This window comes from Cupressus sempervirens, chromosome 2 (assembly GCF_028749045.1).
Source record: "Cupressus sempervirens isolate cs-2001-9-10 chromosome 2, ASM2874904v1, whole genome shotgun sequence".
In the NCBI taxonomy this organism is placed as follows: domain Eukaryota; kingdom Viridiplantae; phylum Streptophyta; class Pinopsida; order Cupressales; family Cupressaceae; genus Cupressus; species Cupressus sempervirens.
In genome coordinates this window covers 591,777,260-591,796,613 of record NC_143119.1, presented here as the reverse complement: position 1 = coordinate 591,796,613, position 19,354 = coordinate 591,777,260, and the positions used below count along the sequence as shown (strand labels likewise).

General features: G+C 35.9%; 1 protein-coding gene across 1 annotated transcript; it reads right to left on the bottom strand.

The window, feature by feature from the left end:
* Window positions 1–633: 633 nt before the first annotated feature.
* On the bottom strand, window positions 634–17,434 carry LOC149574790 (large ribosomal subunit protein uL30y-like). Its single transcript, XM_089814623.1, has 7 exons — window positions 17,239–17,434; window positions 2,219–2,397; window positions 1,930–2,027; window positions 1,753–1,810; window positions 1,572–1,651; window positions 1,357–1,459; window positions 634–1,278 (listed from the first exon to the last, which is right to left on the bottom strand). Exons 2-7 carry the CDS (start codon window positions 2,393–2,395, stop codon window positions 1,063–1,065), a joined length of 732 nt encoding a protein of 243 aa, XP_089670749.1. The 5' UTR covers window positions 2,396–2,397; window positions 17,239–17,434; the 3' UTR covers window positions 634–1,062.
* Between the last annotated feature and the right edge of the window lie 1,920 nt (window positions 17,435–19,354).

Genomic DNA, 19,354 nt, shown 5'->3' with positions numbered 1-19,354 from the left:
AACTGGAGGGATTCCCAAGGAATGAAATAAATAACCTTTAACGCAAGCCATGAAAGTAATAATGGCATCGAGAACCAGAAACATGAGAATTGAGCAAGAATAGAAGATGAAAACAACAGGAGGATAAAATACCTGCGTTATTTAGTACTCATCAAACACGATGTATACATGAGCACAAGCCGTACTAATACCAATCACAACGCAGTCAGTAGATGCCCACGGTAAATGCCAGTCTGCCACGACAGGAAAAGCCCATTGCAGCTCAGGCAGGCACGACAGCAGGAGGCCAGGCCATAGCAGGTCTGTGGCCACCACTGCACACAGAGACAACACGGTGTGGCAAAATGCACTGTGGATGCAGCTCGGAGTCCATATCCACTTCCCAAGCACTGTTCCGAAGCCGCCCATGACAACCCGGCACCTGAACAGGGGATTCCGACTTGGACGGGACATTTCCCGTCCAAGAATCCCGTAGTAAATAGCCTAATCGGCTAATAACTATATATATTTTTTATCCAACTGAATTACACATCAACAGATATCTATATCATTTCCTTTGCATGTTATTTGGCAATGAAATGAAGCATACCATGTCAAGAATAGAAAATCCAAATCAGATTTGAGACAATATCCTACTATAGAATATTTCACAATAATATTAATGAAATAGATTGTATAAAAATGGAATATTCTGTAACAAAATGGTATGTTATTGTGACATATACAATAATATTAATGACAGAAATGCATTGCAATTTGCTGCAGGGTAAACTCGACCAAATGGTGAAGCATGTGGTAATTAAAACCACTAAGTCTACGCTAAGCAATGGCTATGTTCAAAGCAAATGGACAAAATTGCCTCTTGTACTTGAAATTTGACTAGTGACTTCAAAGGCTATGAACAAATTAAATTATACAGCCAACAGTGAAATCCTACAGAACAGTGCTCTCAAGTTTTACTAATTGTCTCATCCTCTAATAATGTTTAGTTGCTTCAAATGGCTAAAAATGAACTGAATAAAGATTAAATATAAGATCGAACAAGACAGTGTTAAAAAGTTGTTAATTCATCCTCATAATAAGCTCGTTGATTTTATCCTCACGATTTCCAGCATCTCCACCCTCAATATAATGGTTCCGCTTCATTTCCAGGCCACCTGATGGAGCACTGAGCTTAAATGGCCATAAATAGTTGTTTGCCTCTTTGAAATGGGGGCCAACAGTGGAAATCTCGTGAATGAGATCTTCAATACAGATGATTCCATATTGACCTAGGACCTGTCAACAGCAATTGGTTTTTTTTTTAAATGTGACCAGGGAAATAAACCTATAAAAAGCAGAAAAACAGTCAAATACCTTTTCAATAACCGAATTGTCTGTCAATGGAATACGCTGCTTGTCCACCTTCCCATGACCTCTCTTATATATCAGCTCACCGATGCTCTTCAAGTTAGGATAGCTTCAGGAAATTAACAAAAAATTAAGCATGGGCTCAACAAAACAAGACATCTAAATAAGACTGACTGTTATAACTTCAATTTGCTCGGTAGATGCATCTCACTGACTCTTACCCATAAGTCACATATGGTTCAACCTTACGCAGCATATTCATAGTTGCCTTGTTAACTTTAAGGAAGATTCCATTAAAGATCTACAAAAGAGAAAAGACATGTTGAACTTTGGCCACAAAATTGTGCATTTCACAAGTTTAAGAAATAATAGACACAACAATCCAATCATAAAATATATTACCTGCCTCAAACGCAACAGCTGTAAAATCTTTTGTGTTTTTGGATGCATGTCATTGATACTAAATAAAGCAACAACAGGAGCCAAGACAATAATCAGAACTGGGATATATTTTACCAAAGCATAATTCATCAAATATTTAGAACTTATATTTAAAACTATGATATGTTCTCTCCGTACCCACAAATCCAAATGATGAACAGTAGCTTTGCTTCGGGCTCAACAAAAAAACCTCCTCTTAACTTGGTCTGTCGCTTCAATCTTATTAGATCCCATTCCTAAAAACATTTTGAGATGTTAAGCATGCATAGTGCATACAAATACAGTATAATTGAGGCCCAGGCATTCAAGCCTGTCATAGGCATTCAAGTCCAAAAACATTGTATAGCCTGCCTATCATATGCAGTGTACATTCCTCTAACAAGCTAACAAGAAAACCATCCAATGACAGGTTTAACAAAAGAATCACCTGATCCCTGTAGTCCTTAATGTAGTGTTCAGCCCTCTTGAAAATAAGCTTGCGGTTTTGAGCATTTCGAGCTTTAGCAACTTCTAATTGCTGTTTCTTGTTCTTTGCCCATTCATCGCTTCTTTTCCTCTTCTTAAGCACAGATTCTGGCACAGTCTTTATTTCTACTTCAGCCATTTCTGACACAACAAATTGATTTCACTCAGCCAATTTGGAACACCTTTAAGTCAATGTTTCCATAGAATCAAGTACATTACTTCTTGAGACATTCAAAACTCAACACAGTTTTTCCAAATACATGTTACGAAAAAATTGATAAGCTTTTACAATGCTTAGACAAGCTAATTTAAAAATTTGAAACGGAAATAGATACATTGTTAAACTTTTCTAATAATAATAAATTTTATGAAAATTACTTCAGACAGCTGGATCCAGATATATATATTGAAAATTAAGAAGGGTTTAACTAAATGGTTTAACCAAGAACACTCAATATGATTATTAATATTTAAACTATATCGAGCCAGCTTCTAATACAACATTTATGAACATATTGGCACATCTGTTTCCAGATGTCTGTTTTGAAGATTTACAAAAAGTTAACACTCAGATTTGCCAGGAAGCCTAGATGAGTCGATGAGGCCAGACCCATTGGCCAAAACATTTGTATTTTGAACTTTTAGAAAGAAAATTTTAAAAAAAAGTAAATAGCCTCAAATGTTGGTTATTTTGAAGCACTTAAAAAATGGTTAAATACTTAGAAGAAAAATACAAAAAATTGGCCATTTAAAGAAAGTTCGTGCTGCCCCAAAACCTCAATCTGACTTTAAACGGCCAAAGATATAAATTGTTTTGGATTGCACTTGACAAAAAGGCAGGTTTTTTTCAAAGCCTCGTGTAATTGTATATCATTTATACATTTGGTTTGCCAAATCAATCCCAGATTTGAAAAACACTGTCATGACAAGACCATTTTGATTTACTTTAATATTTATGATAAGACGCTTGTGGGCCAGCAAGTGAAATGTGTCAAAACTCCTTTCAGTGCTCCTGGGCTTGGTTGAGGAGGACAGCAAGCCCCCAAGGTGGACTGAGGGATGAAATGGACTAGAAATCCTTCCATGCTCTCCCTAAGACTTTTCTTGCTTCTTACCAGAGGGGATGTAGTAGATTCGAAATGGCTATGCAGCCAACAGAATGGCTGTATACTGGAATTAATTAATTATTTAAAAATTATAAAACAGTGGCATTCTAATTTTACATTAAATAATAAATAATAATAAAAGTTCAAACACGGCCATTTTGTCGGCTGTGTACACGCTTTCTAGTAGATCGGTACCCCTTCATCTTCCCTTTATGATCTCTATTACATAATTATGACATTATGTGGCTAAGGGGTAGACTTCCTAAACCAAGGTTTATGTCTGGTCAAACCGATATGTATGTCAAAGTTACAGGCGAGCCAGGCCCCAGATGGCAATTTGAAAGAGAGGATTAAAAAGGAAGAAAGAAAACAAGTCATTAATTGTCTTGCACCAAAAATAATGCCTTGGAACAAATATATGATATAATGTGTATTGATATGATATTAGTGTGCATTGATTTAGATATGAATGGTGCTTATATGCATTTAGAAGCTATCATGGATTCTTAATACTAATGTTTTTAATGTCAATATTTTGCAGCCCTGAACCAGGAATATTCCATAAAGGGCAATACATAAGGTAATTATATTATTCAGTTATATTGGTAAAGATAATAAGAGTCTTATATTAAGTTGGGATTCCTAATTCAGGACTAAATTTAGGTACATCCCAGAAAAGGCCATTACACCCAAACCTAAATCAGCAACATTAGGTTAAAGCAAATAATGGACAAGGATTATTCAAAATACTAGGCCAAATCCAGAATGCTTTTCAATTTTGAATGCTTCATTTTTTTCAACAAAAGGTTATGAACATTGCACCAAACCATCATTCTTGTCTATATCTGGGTAAATAATCCTCAAAGCAGCAAGTGGAAAAAAATCAAATTTCTGAAACTTAAGAGCAACATTAAGAATGTAGAATGATTTGTCTGCTTTTGCATTTTTAATATTAGAAACTATGGTGAGTCGTCCAACACATATTCACTTCAAGACAATTGCCTTTCTCATTCCTTTCAATCACTAAACTTACATCTATCGAGTATTAGAAGATTTTTGCCCAACTTATTGTCACTGGGCCAGCACTGTGTAGTGTGTTCCAAATGAACTCAAAGTAAAACCATAACACTAGGATTAGAACAATATTTTCTAACCCTGACAATATCAAAAGACTATTATGCCTCATAACAAAAGACACTTAAAATTAACTATATGTTTCTTACTTCTTGACATTCTACTCAGCTAAAAACCCCTTAACAATTTATGTTAAGTCCCCAAATACTAGGGTAGATGTCTATAACAACATCCCACTCATTAAATATGTACATGCCATAGAAAATTTTAGGGTGTTGATTGTTTCATATGCTTTAACCGGCTATAGAACAGCAGATGAAGCTGTACAAAAAAGTCCAATTCAATCTTTCTTTTAAACATAGTATTTCCATAAATATATCCATGTGGTATCATATCCTAAATACCAACATACTGGCAAAACCAGTGTTACACGGGTGCATGTACGTCCCAGGTGTGGGGACATCGCACACCTGCACTCCACCCATGCAACACCGCACTGTTCAAAACACCCAGACAAGATGCGGGTACTTCCCGAGTGCATGCAGGGTGCATTCAGCAGCCACATTAAAAAGTCAAAAATATTTTTTTAAAAATTATATTATTTTTTTATTGTTGTTTTTTAACATGAAAACCCTAATTGGGTGTGGGTCCCATGAGGTCTCTTTCAAAGTTTTATAAAGCCAATACACCTCATTTTCATTTCACATTTGCATTTCATTGTTTTAGAGCAGCAAGGAGCTAAGTGAGAAAAAGAGATTGGAGGAGTTTGGGAGAGCTTGGTGAGTGAATTTGCAAGTGATTGCAAGATCAAGAGGAGCAAGAAGGTTTGATTTTGCAACTGATTCATCAAACCCAAGGTAGGCTTTTTTATTTTACTAATTTTTTTGTTTTAGAAATTTAGATTCTAGAATTTATTTTTACTTTCAGCTTTGCTTTTAATTTTTCAATGTTTCATTCTTGATTCTTGAATCTTGTGGATACTAGATAGTTCCATGTTATTGTTCTTTTTTATTTTACAATTAATATTGTTCTATGATTTATTTATTTTTGTTATTAAAAAAAGATGAAACGTATTTAATTTACTATTTTTAAAATTTCTAAAATTTTAAGTAGGTTGAAACTAGTTTATTTTAATGTTTTTAAAATAATTAAATTGGTTTAATTGTATCATGATTCATAATTGTTTTCATTTTGTGAAATGCAATTTCTACTTTCTAAATGACATCCAATCAAAGTGTAGAAGACATGGAAATTAATGAGGGAAGTGCATATGAATATGGGCCTAAGGGAAGTGATCATGGGGCTGATGTAAATACCCAATCTGATTCAGAGCCTCCTTATGTTGCACCAATGTTGCACCAAGGGTGCCTTCTATTGATTGCCTTTCAGAGATTTTGGAAAAGTTTGCTAGGGGTCCTTTTGATCCAAAGTCCCCTTTAAAACAAGTTGCTATCAGAATTACACTCCCTGCAGCTGCAAGTGGTGTCACACAGAAATGGAAGTGTAATGTGTAGCGCAAAATGGCATGGGAGCATTACGAGATTAATGCACACCTTTTTTGCACTAGGTATGGTGTGAGCGCATGTCTATTCTTGGCAGATTCTAAGAATGTGAAATATAGAATTGAAGTAAACAAACTATGTGACATTCCCGATGATACTTTTGTCCCAGTGCCTAAATCTTTGGCTGCTAGGCAACAGGTACAGAATATACAACAGTGATAGGGGCAGCGAGATACATCTAGACGTATCTTGCTTCAAAGAATAGAGACTATGTCACCTACACCATCCATTCCTTCATCTATACACAGTTTAGCAGGGGATAGCAGCAAGGGGAAACGGAAAGCAAGTGCAAGTGCTAGTGGTAGTAACCCCATTGCTCAGGTTGGGGTCCCATGGGCACCCGCTTCCTTAAAATAGAGCGGGTGCCATTGAGAATTTTTAGGAATATCTAAAAGGAAGTGGTCCCATGAATTTTATATGTGAATCAGCTTTAAAAAATCAACTCCTAAATTCAAGGAAGATTGTGGTGTTATTAATTTTAGAAATAAAAATTTAATTTCTTCATAAGTTTCTTTGGTGGGATTATATCATTTTGGTGGGAAAATCAGCTTTAAAAAATCAACTCCTAAATTCAAGGAAGATTGTGGTGTTATAAATCTTAGAAATAAAAATTTAATTTATTCATAAATTTCTTTGGTGGGATTATATCATTTTGGTGGGAAAATGAATAGTAGGTTTTGACAAGTGGCAGATTTCTTCCTTGAGTTGGTGGGGCTATTTCCAGCCCCACCCCATTTTCACCTGCTCAAATTGAGGGGGTGAAAAAGTCGGAGCTCCTATTTTATAGGAGTAGATTCCAAATAAACCTGTAGCCCCCTTAAAAATTATCATAGGGTCACCCGCTCAACAAAAATAGAGCCCAAGTGTAATGTCCCCTTTTTAGCATTCATAGCATGATGTTGTCGTTAGCCTATTTCCCCACGGTCCCGTAGGTTAACCAGGACATTAAAGGGACTTAGAGGCCATTTGGCCTACATAGTTTTAGTTGCAGGTCTTTCTGAGGGGTTTTGAGGCAACTTTGGGCATACTTACTATTTATAGTAAGTCATCTTAGATATGGTCGGACATCCAGTGGCAGCAGTATGTCGATGGTAATTGTTTTAAATCGGCAAGAAAGAAGACTTGTTTATCATTGATAAGATTTGTTATGCATTGATAAAGCTATTTTATAAAGTTAAATTTAAATATTTAACTTTATTAATGCATAGACTATAGTTTGTGGGAAATATTTAAATTAAAAGAGTCCCCTTTATTTTTATAACACATTGGAGACATAAGTTACATAAAAAGGAGTGATGTTTTATCCCACATTGAGAAAATGAAGGATGGAGCCCTTGTAAGAACACTATAAAAGAAATGGAAGAGCTTCTTTTAGGCATGCTTGGAAATATCAAAAAAAATTGGAAAATTTTCTGGAGATTATGTCTCAATAGTTTAGAGGACAAAATCTCTTCAAGCTGAAAATCTTGACGCCATTGAAAGATATGGTCTTGAGATTCAACATAGTAGCAGTCCGAAAAAGCAGGCTGAAAAAGCGGGTATGAAAAAGCAGTCCGAAAAAAACGGAACCGAAAAAGTAGGCGGAAAAAGCGGGTACGAAAAAGCAATCCGAAAAAGCAGAACCGAAAAAAAGCAAGCCAAAAAAGCAAATCGGAAAAGCAAAGTAGAAGGGACAGCATTGAAGGAAATTATTACAGCCATCCACAACCAAGTTCTTTTGTTAGTATTGCTTTTAGGGTGTTATAAGCTTTCAGTTGTAAGTGTGCATTATACCAGCATTGTCATTTTGTAATCCATGTAAATGCCAAAGTCTTGGCCATATTCCATGAGCATTGTAATTTTCATTGCAAATTAATAAGATAATAGTTGCTGGTGTCATTTAAGCAATACAATATCATTATTTATCAGCTAGTTAGTTTGCATACCAACTGTTTGTAAAAATGCCAGTTGGCTGTAGGTGTTCATTTCTCATGCTTAGATCATATATATGCACTGAATATTGTCAAAATTAGTAGCACACTCATGTTAGGTCATTGTGTAGTCCATTTGGAGTCTTCTAGCACAAGATTCTCATTGATGCAAATTGAAGAAAGAGTCATTTAAAGCAAGCTGAAATACTATATCAGTCATATGTCCCTTGCATGTGAATTGTTTGACAAAATTCTTTGAGCCTTTAATCAGCATTTTTGAGAGCAGATTTAAGGAGGGTCATTACAGTGGTATCAGAGCTTGCTTGCAAAGTGTTTGACGAAATGTCAAACAACTGAAGTATAAAGATTTTTGGTGTTTGAAGAAGTTATAACCTATTGGGGTCATTACACCAAGCCCCTCCCATGGGACCCCTACCTCAATTATTTAGCACGCACAAAAGGGAGCGGTTAGATGATGTCGTTGGTAATTTCTTCTTTGCCAATGGCATCCCAACACTTGTGGCTTGATCTCCTTATTTTGTGAAGATGATGTCCATGGTGGCGAAAGAGGAAGGGCCCACCATATTTTCTACCAGGTGACCACAAGTTGAGGACCACAGTGTTGGATAGGGCCTATGACAAGGTTGGGATCTTGATGTAACAGATGAAGGCATGTTTGATAGAGTCAAGTGCAGCATTATCATGGATGGGTGGACGAACATTAGTCATCATCAACTCATCAACATTATGGTCACATGCACCAAGGGCCCGTACTTTTTGAGAGTAATTGATTGTTCGGTGCATCATAAAGATATTGATTTTCAATTTCGTGTGTTTAGGGATGCCATTGAGGAGGTTGGGCCACAAAATGTGGTCCAAGTTGTGACACATGCAGCACATGTGTGCAAAGCTACAGGGAGGCTTGTTGAGGCAGCCTATAGGCATATTTGGTGGGCTTCATGTTGTGTGCATGCCATGAATAATGCACTCAAATAAATGGTAAAAATACAATATAGATTAGAGGGGTGGTTAATGATGGGAGAGGTGCAAATGTTTATCTACAATCACCATACATCACATGCACTTTTTAGGGACTTTGCAAAGAAGCAGTTCCTAAAAACTAGTTGAGACCAAATACGCCTCATATTACATCCTCTTTGGAGAGAACGATATAGTTACAAGAGCCATTGCAACTCATCATTATGACACAAGAATAAAATCGATGGACTAAGTCCATAATAGTGCAGAGAAGAGGGTGAAGGAGACGATGAAGAGTGATCAATTTTGGAGTGATGCAAAACACATAGTCTCCATCATTACTCCAGTGTTCTAGGTGATTAGATATGGAGATGTGGATACACCTAACCTTAGAGAGGTTTATGAGTGCATTGATTCCATGCTTGGGCAGATGAGGGTTGTTGTGCATGAGAGGTACCCCACTCTAGCATTCTATACAGAACAAGTTCAACCTATCATTCACCGCAGGTGGGAGAAGTTGAACACTCCTTTATACGTGGTTGCTTATGCATTGAACCCGAAGTGATACTTGCCTAGGCCGAGTAGAGTCACACCACTTCAAGATGATGAGGTGAAGGCTAGGTTCTTTTGATGCATTGCCAAGATGTATGATAGTGACACTACTAGTGAGATTTGCTCCGAGCGGCCGAAATTTGCCAATATTGCAAGTAATTCTTAATTCTTGATTCAATGTTCTAAGTTCTTTATAATTATAAGTTCTTTATTAATTATAAGTTTAGCTTATTTTAATATTATGATGTAACTTGTAGGATACACAGATATTGCAAAGGTGGCTCTCAAAACTATGGCATAAGAGAATCCCATTTTGTGGTGAAAATGTCATGGATCACAGAAGTCAAAGATCTCCTCACTAGCTACATGATTCCTTTCTCAAGTTAGTAGTTCCACCCCTTTATAATCTATACTTTACTAATTTATGATTCATCATTTCTCACAATTGAATGAAAATTTGTTTGTAACTTTTGACTTTGTTATCTTAGGTTTCTAGCTCATCAGCTACAAAGAGGAACTACTCTACCTATAGCTTCATCCACTTTGTTAAGAGGAACAAATTTACCTCTAAGAGAGCAAAGAAGTTCATTGTTGTACATGGTTTCTTGCAAATTAAAGATCACAAGACACGCAAGTACAAGGAGAGCCCAATAGCACGATGAGATGTAAAGCCAGAGGATCCAGCTCAGATTGATGAGGATGACAATGTAGCAAAAGTTAATGTAGGGCTAGTTGGTGTTCCTTTAGAGGATGTTACCTATGAGGAGTCCAATAGTTCTGTAATGAGGAATTCAATTTAGGGGATGATTAGAGAGCTCCCGCCCTTACATTCTCATTATTGACATTTTTAGTTTGTACTCACTTTGATATGGCCATGATATATTATTTCATTTAACTGTTTCATGCTAGTTTTCTTATTGTAATCATGATCATCTTTATGATATATCATGACTTACCTCTAAGAGAGCGGAGAAGTTTGTTGTTGTACATGGTTTCTTGTGGATCAAAGATCGCAAGACACACAAGTATAAGGAGAGCCCAACAGAACAATGGGATGTAGAGCTAGGGGACCTGGCTCAAATTGATGAGGATGATGATGCAGCAAAACCTAATGTAGGGCTAGTTGGTGTTCCTTTGGAGGATCTTACCCATGAGGAGTCTAGTAGTTCTAGTGATGAGGACTTCAGTGTAAGGGATGATTAGAGAGCTCCCGCCCTTACATTCTCATTATTGACATTTTGTAGTTTGTACTCACTTTGATATGGCCATGATACATTATTTTATTTCACTGTTTCATGCTACTTTGCTCATTGTAATCGTGAGCATCTTTATGATATATACACGCAAGTACAAGGAGAGCCCAACAACACGATGAGATGTAGAACCAAAGGATCTAGCTCAGATTGATGAGGATGACGATGCAGCAAAAGCTGATGTAGGACTAGTTGGTGTTCCTTTGATGGATCTTACCCATGAGGAGTCTAGTAGTTTTGTGATGAGGAATTCAATTTAGGGGATGATTAGAGAGCTCCCGCCCTAACATTCTCATTATTGACATTTTGTAGTTCGTACTCACTTTGATATGGCCATGATACATTATTTCATTTAACTGTTTCATGCTAGTTTGCTCATTGTAATCATGAGCATCTTTATGATATACCATGACTTACCTCTAAGAGAGTGGAGAAGTTTATTGTTGTACATGGTTTCTTGCGGATCAAAGATCGCAAGACACACAAGTATAAGGAGAGCTCAACAGCACAATGGGATGTAGAGCCAGGGGATCTGGCTCAAATTGATGAGGATGATGATGCAGCAGAACTTGATGTAGGGCTAGTTGGTGTTCCTTTCGAGGATCTTACCCATGAGGAGTCTAGTAGTTCTAGTGATGAGGACTTCAGTGTAAGGGATGATTAGAGAGCTCCCACCCTTACATTCTCATTATTGACATTTTGTAGTTTGTACTCACTTTGATATGGCCATGATACATTATTTTACTTCACTGTTTCATGCTACTTTGCTCATTGTAATCGTGAGCATCTTTATGATATATCAAATTTGAACAATGAATTTTGAATCTTTCATCTTTGTCATTTGATAGTCAATGGTTGACTTACATGGTACTATGTATGATTTACAATTTTCATTTATCATTATGTTTAATGTTATTAATGTTACAACTTACTATGAGTATGTTACTAAGTTCAATGGTCATTGGTTATGAAGTTTGAAGTTTGAAGTTTGAAACTTTAGGTTTGTGAATTGCATTTCAATTTTCTATATTCAACTGTATTTGGTATGTTATATTGAAGTATCATTTCATGATTAGCATTTCAAGACATATATATATATATATATATATATATATATATATACTAGGCAAACAAATTCCTCATAAAATTACCAGCATACATATAAATATTGTTATAACTTACAAGAGAAGCTTGGTAGAAAGAGAAATACCAAAATAGGGGCATAAGCAATAAAGCAACAATTATACAATTTGAATTTGTGTTCTTAACCACTGAAATTCCCATTCAAACACAAATAGAGGGGGAAATATATAAAAATTTGCTAATTTGCACACATGTTGCATACTAAGGCAAAAGAAATTTAAAACATAGTATTTTTTAATTTGAAACAATTCTCTTTGTAAACCTAAAGTCGAGAAACTTTGATTATATAAAAAAATTGAAGCACCCACTAATCTACTCTAAGACCTTTATTTCTCAAAACATTCCACAAACTAAATTACTTCTAACATCTGCAAATAGCCATTTAAGTTGAGGTGCTTATAAACAAACATTGCCTACATGTAATTGATTCAAAGAACACCCACTTAAAAAAATTACTTCTAACATCTACAAATTGGCATTTTAAAATGAGGCAATAAAGCCAAACACTGGCTACAGAAATCAATTCGATGAAATTCCAATTAACAATTCTTCAAAAGTCCATCCGAAAAACTACTCGACGTCAGCAAAAAATACTTGTCCCAACACAAGGGTTTCATGGTGCGAAATGTGAACTAAATTAAAAAATTAAAAACAAATATAAAGATGTTTGAAACAAGACGAACTCAACTTTTAGAAAAAATTGGATCTTTCCTAAATATTTTCTAAGATTGGATCCAAGGAAGCATGATAAGTGCTAATTTTTGATAAAATACATCTAACCGGTTGGTAGAAACATACGCCAACTTACAAGGCTGGGCGCATGCAAATATTCTTCACGAATTGGATTGAATAAATGCACGAAGTAGCACCAACTACATAGAAGGCTACATAGTTCGATAGAAAACATGCTATTTAAGGCAAAGTAATTGTCGATAGGCATAAATGCACGAAGTAGCACCAACTACATAGAAGGTTAACCTACATAGTTCAATAGAAAACATGTTATTTAAAGCAAAATGATTGTCGATAATTCCTCACACACCTGCTTGCATAGGGCTATCAGAATTCCCTCGCCTCCATTCTCGGCAAGGGCATGCCATAATCCTACTTTCCAGTAACTGAGCAGCCTAAGCGGAAAGCAAGTTGCTTCACAGCCAGGCGGGAGGCCACGACTCTGTAATTGGGTACACACTGGATTCGGCATTTGCGGGTTTGCGTGAGGGACCACTGGTTCGGTACCGATCAAACGGGTATTGTTCGTCTCATCATTGCTTTCTATTTTGTTTACATGATTCGTACTTTTCAATAACCCTTCTGCTAGTGTTTTTTTACTGATGCCTAAGCAACTAGGCAGACGGTAGCAGAGTTAGACATCGAGGGGTTAGAGAATAATTCAGAATCTGCAACAACGGTTGTCCTCAGCCATTTTGGTAATATGCCATTCCGGCCTAGTGATCCATCTTGTTGGGGTTTCGATTTATATAGAGCATGATAGCTGGAATCGATACGAGATGGAATGGATTTAGGTCGCTTCTTATTAATTGTTATCATTTGTTATTCTGATATTCCATGTTTGTATTTTGTTATTTATAGAATGTATATTTGTTTGTTTGAAATGGCTCTGTTCTTTTGTGGTTGTGGCCTTTGTTTGGCTTGGTTAGAATCTTATAGTTTACGGGTTAGTTATTCTCATGCCAAGGGTTTCGCTTGGAAGCTTGACAAAAACCTGATTTATGTTTTAGTTTAGGTTTTAGAAGTTGCATGACAGTGAACATATAGCAGCGGTAATTCAGTCGTCAATAAATCACCACTACCAATTTGTCTGCCGTGGGAGCACTGAGGTTTTATTCTGTCTCCAACTCTGCAAACTCTGCAATTACTCCGCCATTTTCATACCCTCTTGCCAGATTTTCTCAAAGTTGGTCCAGAAATGCAAAATACAGATATTATGTGTATTTCTGGGTATGATTCATACATGTACTCACCTGTATACTTAATGTTCTGTGTGTTGCATGTATTCTTGTGTATGCTTCATGACTTGGGTGAATTCATATGTATACTTGATGCTTTGTATGCTGCATGCATTTACATGTATACTCCATGACTCAAGTAAGTTGAGTTCATGTGTGTGTTCCATGCTTTATGAGTTACATAAATGCTTCAAGCTTTGTGCACTTGAATGTATTCAAATGCTTGCTTTACTTCATGCTTTGTGTGTGTGGGTATTCGCATGTATGCTTTGTGAAGTCAACTTGTCTAATACACTGCATGTATGCGTCATGCCTTACGTGTATTCGCCTAGCACTTCAATCCTGTTTAAAACTGCAATACAAAAAGCAGAAGCTTGTTATGACTGAAATCTGTTCTAGGTCACCACCGGATGTAATTTGTGCCTTTCTGATTTTTGAATAGCTTAGTGTTTAAAAGCCCTCACAGATCTTCAGGGTGTTTACTTGGGGAGGCCACAAACAATCTCGCCAAATTCAGGAATCCTTTATAGGGACTACAATCAGGAAGGGAGCTGAATGTGAGCCAACTAAGCTAAATATAGAGCCGTTACACTGTTAACTGTTTAAAACCAGATGTAAAACAAATGTCCCATCATACCATCAGAAACTCCTCTGGTCCACTACTCCTGTATAACCTTATGGTCAAGATCTATGCTTCTTCCACTTGTGTATTATCAAATATTTAATGGAAGAGAGCAAACTGAGCAAGGATCGCTCTCATTCAGGTTAAAGCTCATTTTTACTGTCCTTACCTTCTTTGGAAGCCTCTCTTTAATATATATCCTGTCTTGAATTTCAGCTGATTATCACTTTTTTCCTTATGCTATGTCTTACTCAGCATTTAATTTCTTATTTGTTATCTGATCAGCAGACAATTATAATATTGTTGTTTGTATTTCCTTATAGATTTGATCCAAAAAAAAGCTCAAAAGTGGGTATGTATTTGGAGATGTCTTTGTTTATCACTGACCTTCAATCCACCATTACCCACGTATTGTATTTCAAAGGTTTTTTAAATGTAACATGAGCTAAACGTGCTTTGGATTGGGATGGAATTAGGTATGCATTTTTTAAGTTTTTGGATAGTCTGTAATGAATGGAAATGGAATTTTAATTGATTTTGTTGACCATAGTCAAACATGTCATCTAATGTATATGTTTCCCCCGTTTGTGTTTGTAAATTGTTTCCTTGCTGATTAACTAAAAATATTCTACACGTACATAATCCTACATTGATACAAAATGTATTCCAATAAACTAGTTGTTTGACACTGTTTGGAAAGGGTAGAGGGGAATTTCTATATAACTTCATCTCTATAGTTTGTATTAAAATCATAGAGTAACTGATCTAATGTGAATTCCTTGAAATTCTTATTCTCATACTGTGAATTATGAATGATAGAAGAAATTATATTAATGTTTGAGAAAACATATACAAAGTGGAGGTCTCAAGAATAAGAAATCACAAAGCATGCAACTTAATGGTGACAATGCCATAGGGGAACATTGTGGCTTTGCGAGAATCTCAATGAAACATCTAAACTAATTATCAGAAAAGAATAGGGTGTGTAGGAGTGCCATGTGCTAAAAAGGTTCACAGCCCTGTTCATACCATTTTTGATAAAACTCAATCCATTGCTAGTCCAAATCCATCAGTTTACTGGCTAATAACATTAGGGATTCCTTGTGCAATCTCATTTTGCAACAATAATGATGAAATACCAAGAATGGATGCATACTAAGAATGGTTGAATTCTGGTAACTGCTATAGGATATTGTCATGGAGCAAGCTTTGAGCAGAAATGCAACATACAAAATTGGCACTGATAATTGGTACTACAAACATGATATACTTGCACAGAACACAAATTCATAGGCATATTTCAATGACATATTTAAGGGTTCACACAGAATGGGAGCTGGTTTTAAAGCCTTATATGCATCCATACATCCATAAAAAGGATTGCTCACTGAAATTCTGAACCTGCTTCAATCTGCAGGCTGGAGTGACTAAAAACAGAGGCAGCCTTTCCCAATTTTGAATTACAAACTGTAGTTTGCAATATGGAGCAGACCCACAATCCAACCAGAATTATTTTGGGTGTTGATGTCCTTCATGTTTATTGCAAAGGCTGTGTGCCACGTTTTAGTGTATATTTCATTGTTGCATTGAATCTGGGCAGGTGTCCTGTTGCACAGACGGCAGTAATTACAAAGATAAATACATCTTTGGCGTCTCTATTTTTACAGAACATTTGGCATCTGTATTTGTTGCACCTAATTGTTATTTTTGACATCTTTGGGACTGTTGTGGTTGTTTGTAATTATTTTTATGGCTTTTCCCAAACAAAAGTTCCTGTGGGCTTTAAATTTTGCTTCTGCTCGGTGATCTTCTTGGAGTATTAATACATTCTAGTTATACGATTATAATGCAACATACAATAGTCTGAAATGATCAGACATCTTCACTCTGTTAATCCTAATTCAAGCAGGCTGACCAGAAAACAAGTTATGCATGACTTTATAATTGACAAGTTGGCTGTTGTTCTGTTCACTGTCAATGCAGTAGCCATTATAAATCTACGGAACACATGTAAATTAGTTGAATCTAATTTAATTCTCAACGCTGAGCAATGCATAAATCTGAGTATCAACAAGGCTCTGTCCATTGAGAGTGTGCTGGAAGAACCAAAAGCAAAACTGCTAACAGAATTATGCACACTATTAAATTCATTATAAAGAACCTTGTTTTAGTCTAATTACTACTTTTTTATGAGTCTGAAATCCAGCCCCATTTAATATATCAGAAATTGTTACAATTTGACTTCAGCCATTTTCTTCCGTTATATTGAACAAACAATTATAGTTCAGTTAGACTGGCGAAATGTCTGTACAGCACACTACGTAAAACACAGAGGAGACAGCAGTAGAAGTAACGGCAGCATCCACATTTTAACCCCAAACCTATCGGCTGTACTCTTGCATCCTGCCCGGGTGCAAGCGCTAGTTACATTATTGAATAAATCGGTCTCAGACGATGTCATAAGGAAAATATAAGAAACGGCTTTTAATGATATGGAAGGGCCCAACAAACAAAAGGGCGCGTCTGAGTAAAGTCGGTATCCAATTTTAATTTGTAGAAAATAATTTCGTAAAGTCAGTCTGACTGATGTCCAATATCTGAAAGCCCATAGAAAGAAAAGTGAAATTGAGGATGATACGGGAATGCGCGATAATCATTTATGCATCTCCATTAACAATTCAAGGTTTCTCAAATCTAACAAACTTAAACAAGAAACCCTAAACCCCAATAAATTCGACATTCAGGCCACCGATTATACATAAATTAATGAATGACAAACAACAAAGTCGAAAGAATAATGAAGTATACAGACCTGGAATGGATGGAGTGGAACCAAGCCTCTGGCCCTCTTTGTTGTTCGACAAACAGATATTTGAAAGAGAATATGAGATGAAGTGGAAGTAAGTATGCTATGGGCAAAAAGTAACTTAAAGCCCTAGTTCATAATAATTTTCTCGTGTTTTGTTCATTTGTAAACCTAGGAAAAGGGCAGGAGAGTTTTATAAGTTCCTGCCGACGCCAATAACTATGTTTTTATTTGATTCAATTTTCATTTAGATGCACCAATCATATTTCAATATTCTTAATTTTTTTTCTAAATTCTATTATATTTAAAAAATAAAAACATTGTTATTTATTTGCAGTTCTATTGGCTTTGAATAAAAACGGCAATGAAAAAATTAGTTTGTCTTAAAGAATTAGTAAAATTACAGAGTGCATCTGACAGGTTTTAATAAATGATGAGCAACATATGACAAGTGCATATTTCAATGAAATTAAATCTGCACTAGTGAGTTGCTTGGGAGACTCATTGGGCAAATTTTATTTAATTCTCCATCAAGTGTCATTCTCAACTACTTACTTTGGCTTTAACACAACTTTGTAAATTTTTCCAATACTACGTATTTTTGTCCACCTGTGTTGACCTATTGTTCAGCTTTGTTTGTTTGTAGAACATGATTGTTGTGGGTACATGAACTTCTGTTGACTTCTAAAATTATTTGTTTTTCCATTTTGTCCTCGGGTTTTAAATTTGGTTATTGCTAAGTATTATCTTTTAGGGGTGTTGATCTACTAGAGGTCTTAGTCTGTTTGAGGAACATCTATCGTCGTGGGTATGCTTCAACTCCTCTACTTTCTATTTTTTATTTTGTATTTGTTACCTCTAAAAGTAAGGTTTGCAATCTAATTCATGTCTATTTGCCCTCTTTTTATCCTGTTCCTCCAAGGAATTTTCTACTTCCAAATTTTATTGTAGTCGTTTTTGCTCATTCCATTTTTTGAAATGAATTTTTTGATGTGAACGTATTCAATTATTTCCTTAAGTTTGACAAACATGCATCTTACAAAGAAGTATCAGTAACCTTAGTTATCGTTAAGTTGGGATAGAAAATGGCACTATAATAAATGTTGAGGAATTAAATAAATAATGGTGTTTAGTTGAAATTTTGATATACAATAATGGTACTTAGTATAAAATTTGATATAGAATTATTTGTGAAAAGTGAGTTAATAAAGAATTGATAGATCGAAATTATGAGTTCAAATGGATGGTAAGGTTGTACTAAGACTTTGTGCTTGTCTCATGTAGGTCTAAGGTTGAACTCTTGTTGACCAAGTTGCTCTATTGATTGTATTGTTTGATCCTATGTAGTTGGCTTGTAGGCACTAGTCTCGCTCCAACTAACCTTCTTCATCACCCCAAAACTCGACAAAAAGTAAGATTGAGGGAAGGTGCGGTGTGGTCATTGGGTTGGGTTGCAAGAATATTCAAAGTTTATAAATAAATAAAAACTTGGAACTCATTAATATTTTGTTTGGTATTAGGATTTAATTTTGTATATATGGATTTCATTTTCATGATTATATATTTGATCTATATGTCCATAGATTGGAAATGTGCATTTGAAAATAATATGGTGAAAATTGTTGTTATGAATCTAGACAACTTGATTTATGCATGTGTGTCTCCATTAATGATTGTTTTTTATAAGATAAACAAGTTTTAAAGGATCCTGAAACTCAAAAGTTTTACAAAAACAAGGCTAATAATAAGCCAAAGAAGCCCAGCCAAAACAGAGGTCCAACAGCTGAAAATAAGCCCGAAGGCCTAGCCCAAAACAAAGGCCCACAGAAAGGCCAGAAAACAAACAAACTAAAACAGACTACAAAAAGCCTGTCGAAAAGCCAAAAGCCAGGAAGATGAAAAGACAAAAGACAAGTAAACTAGTCTTCAGTTATCTTCTCCATTTCCTGCATAGTCTGAGCTGCCTCGACTATCTTTTGCTGCTCCTTTGCCATTTGATCCTGGACCTTCTCCATGTCCTGCTCCATACTGGTGAGAGTACTGATTGTGGCCTTGTCATCATCCGGCCTGGCCTTATCCCTATTTTGTCCTCCCTCCTCCACCAGCAAGCCCCTGTCCTTAA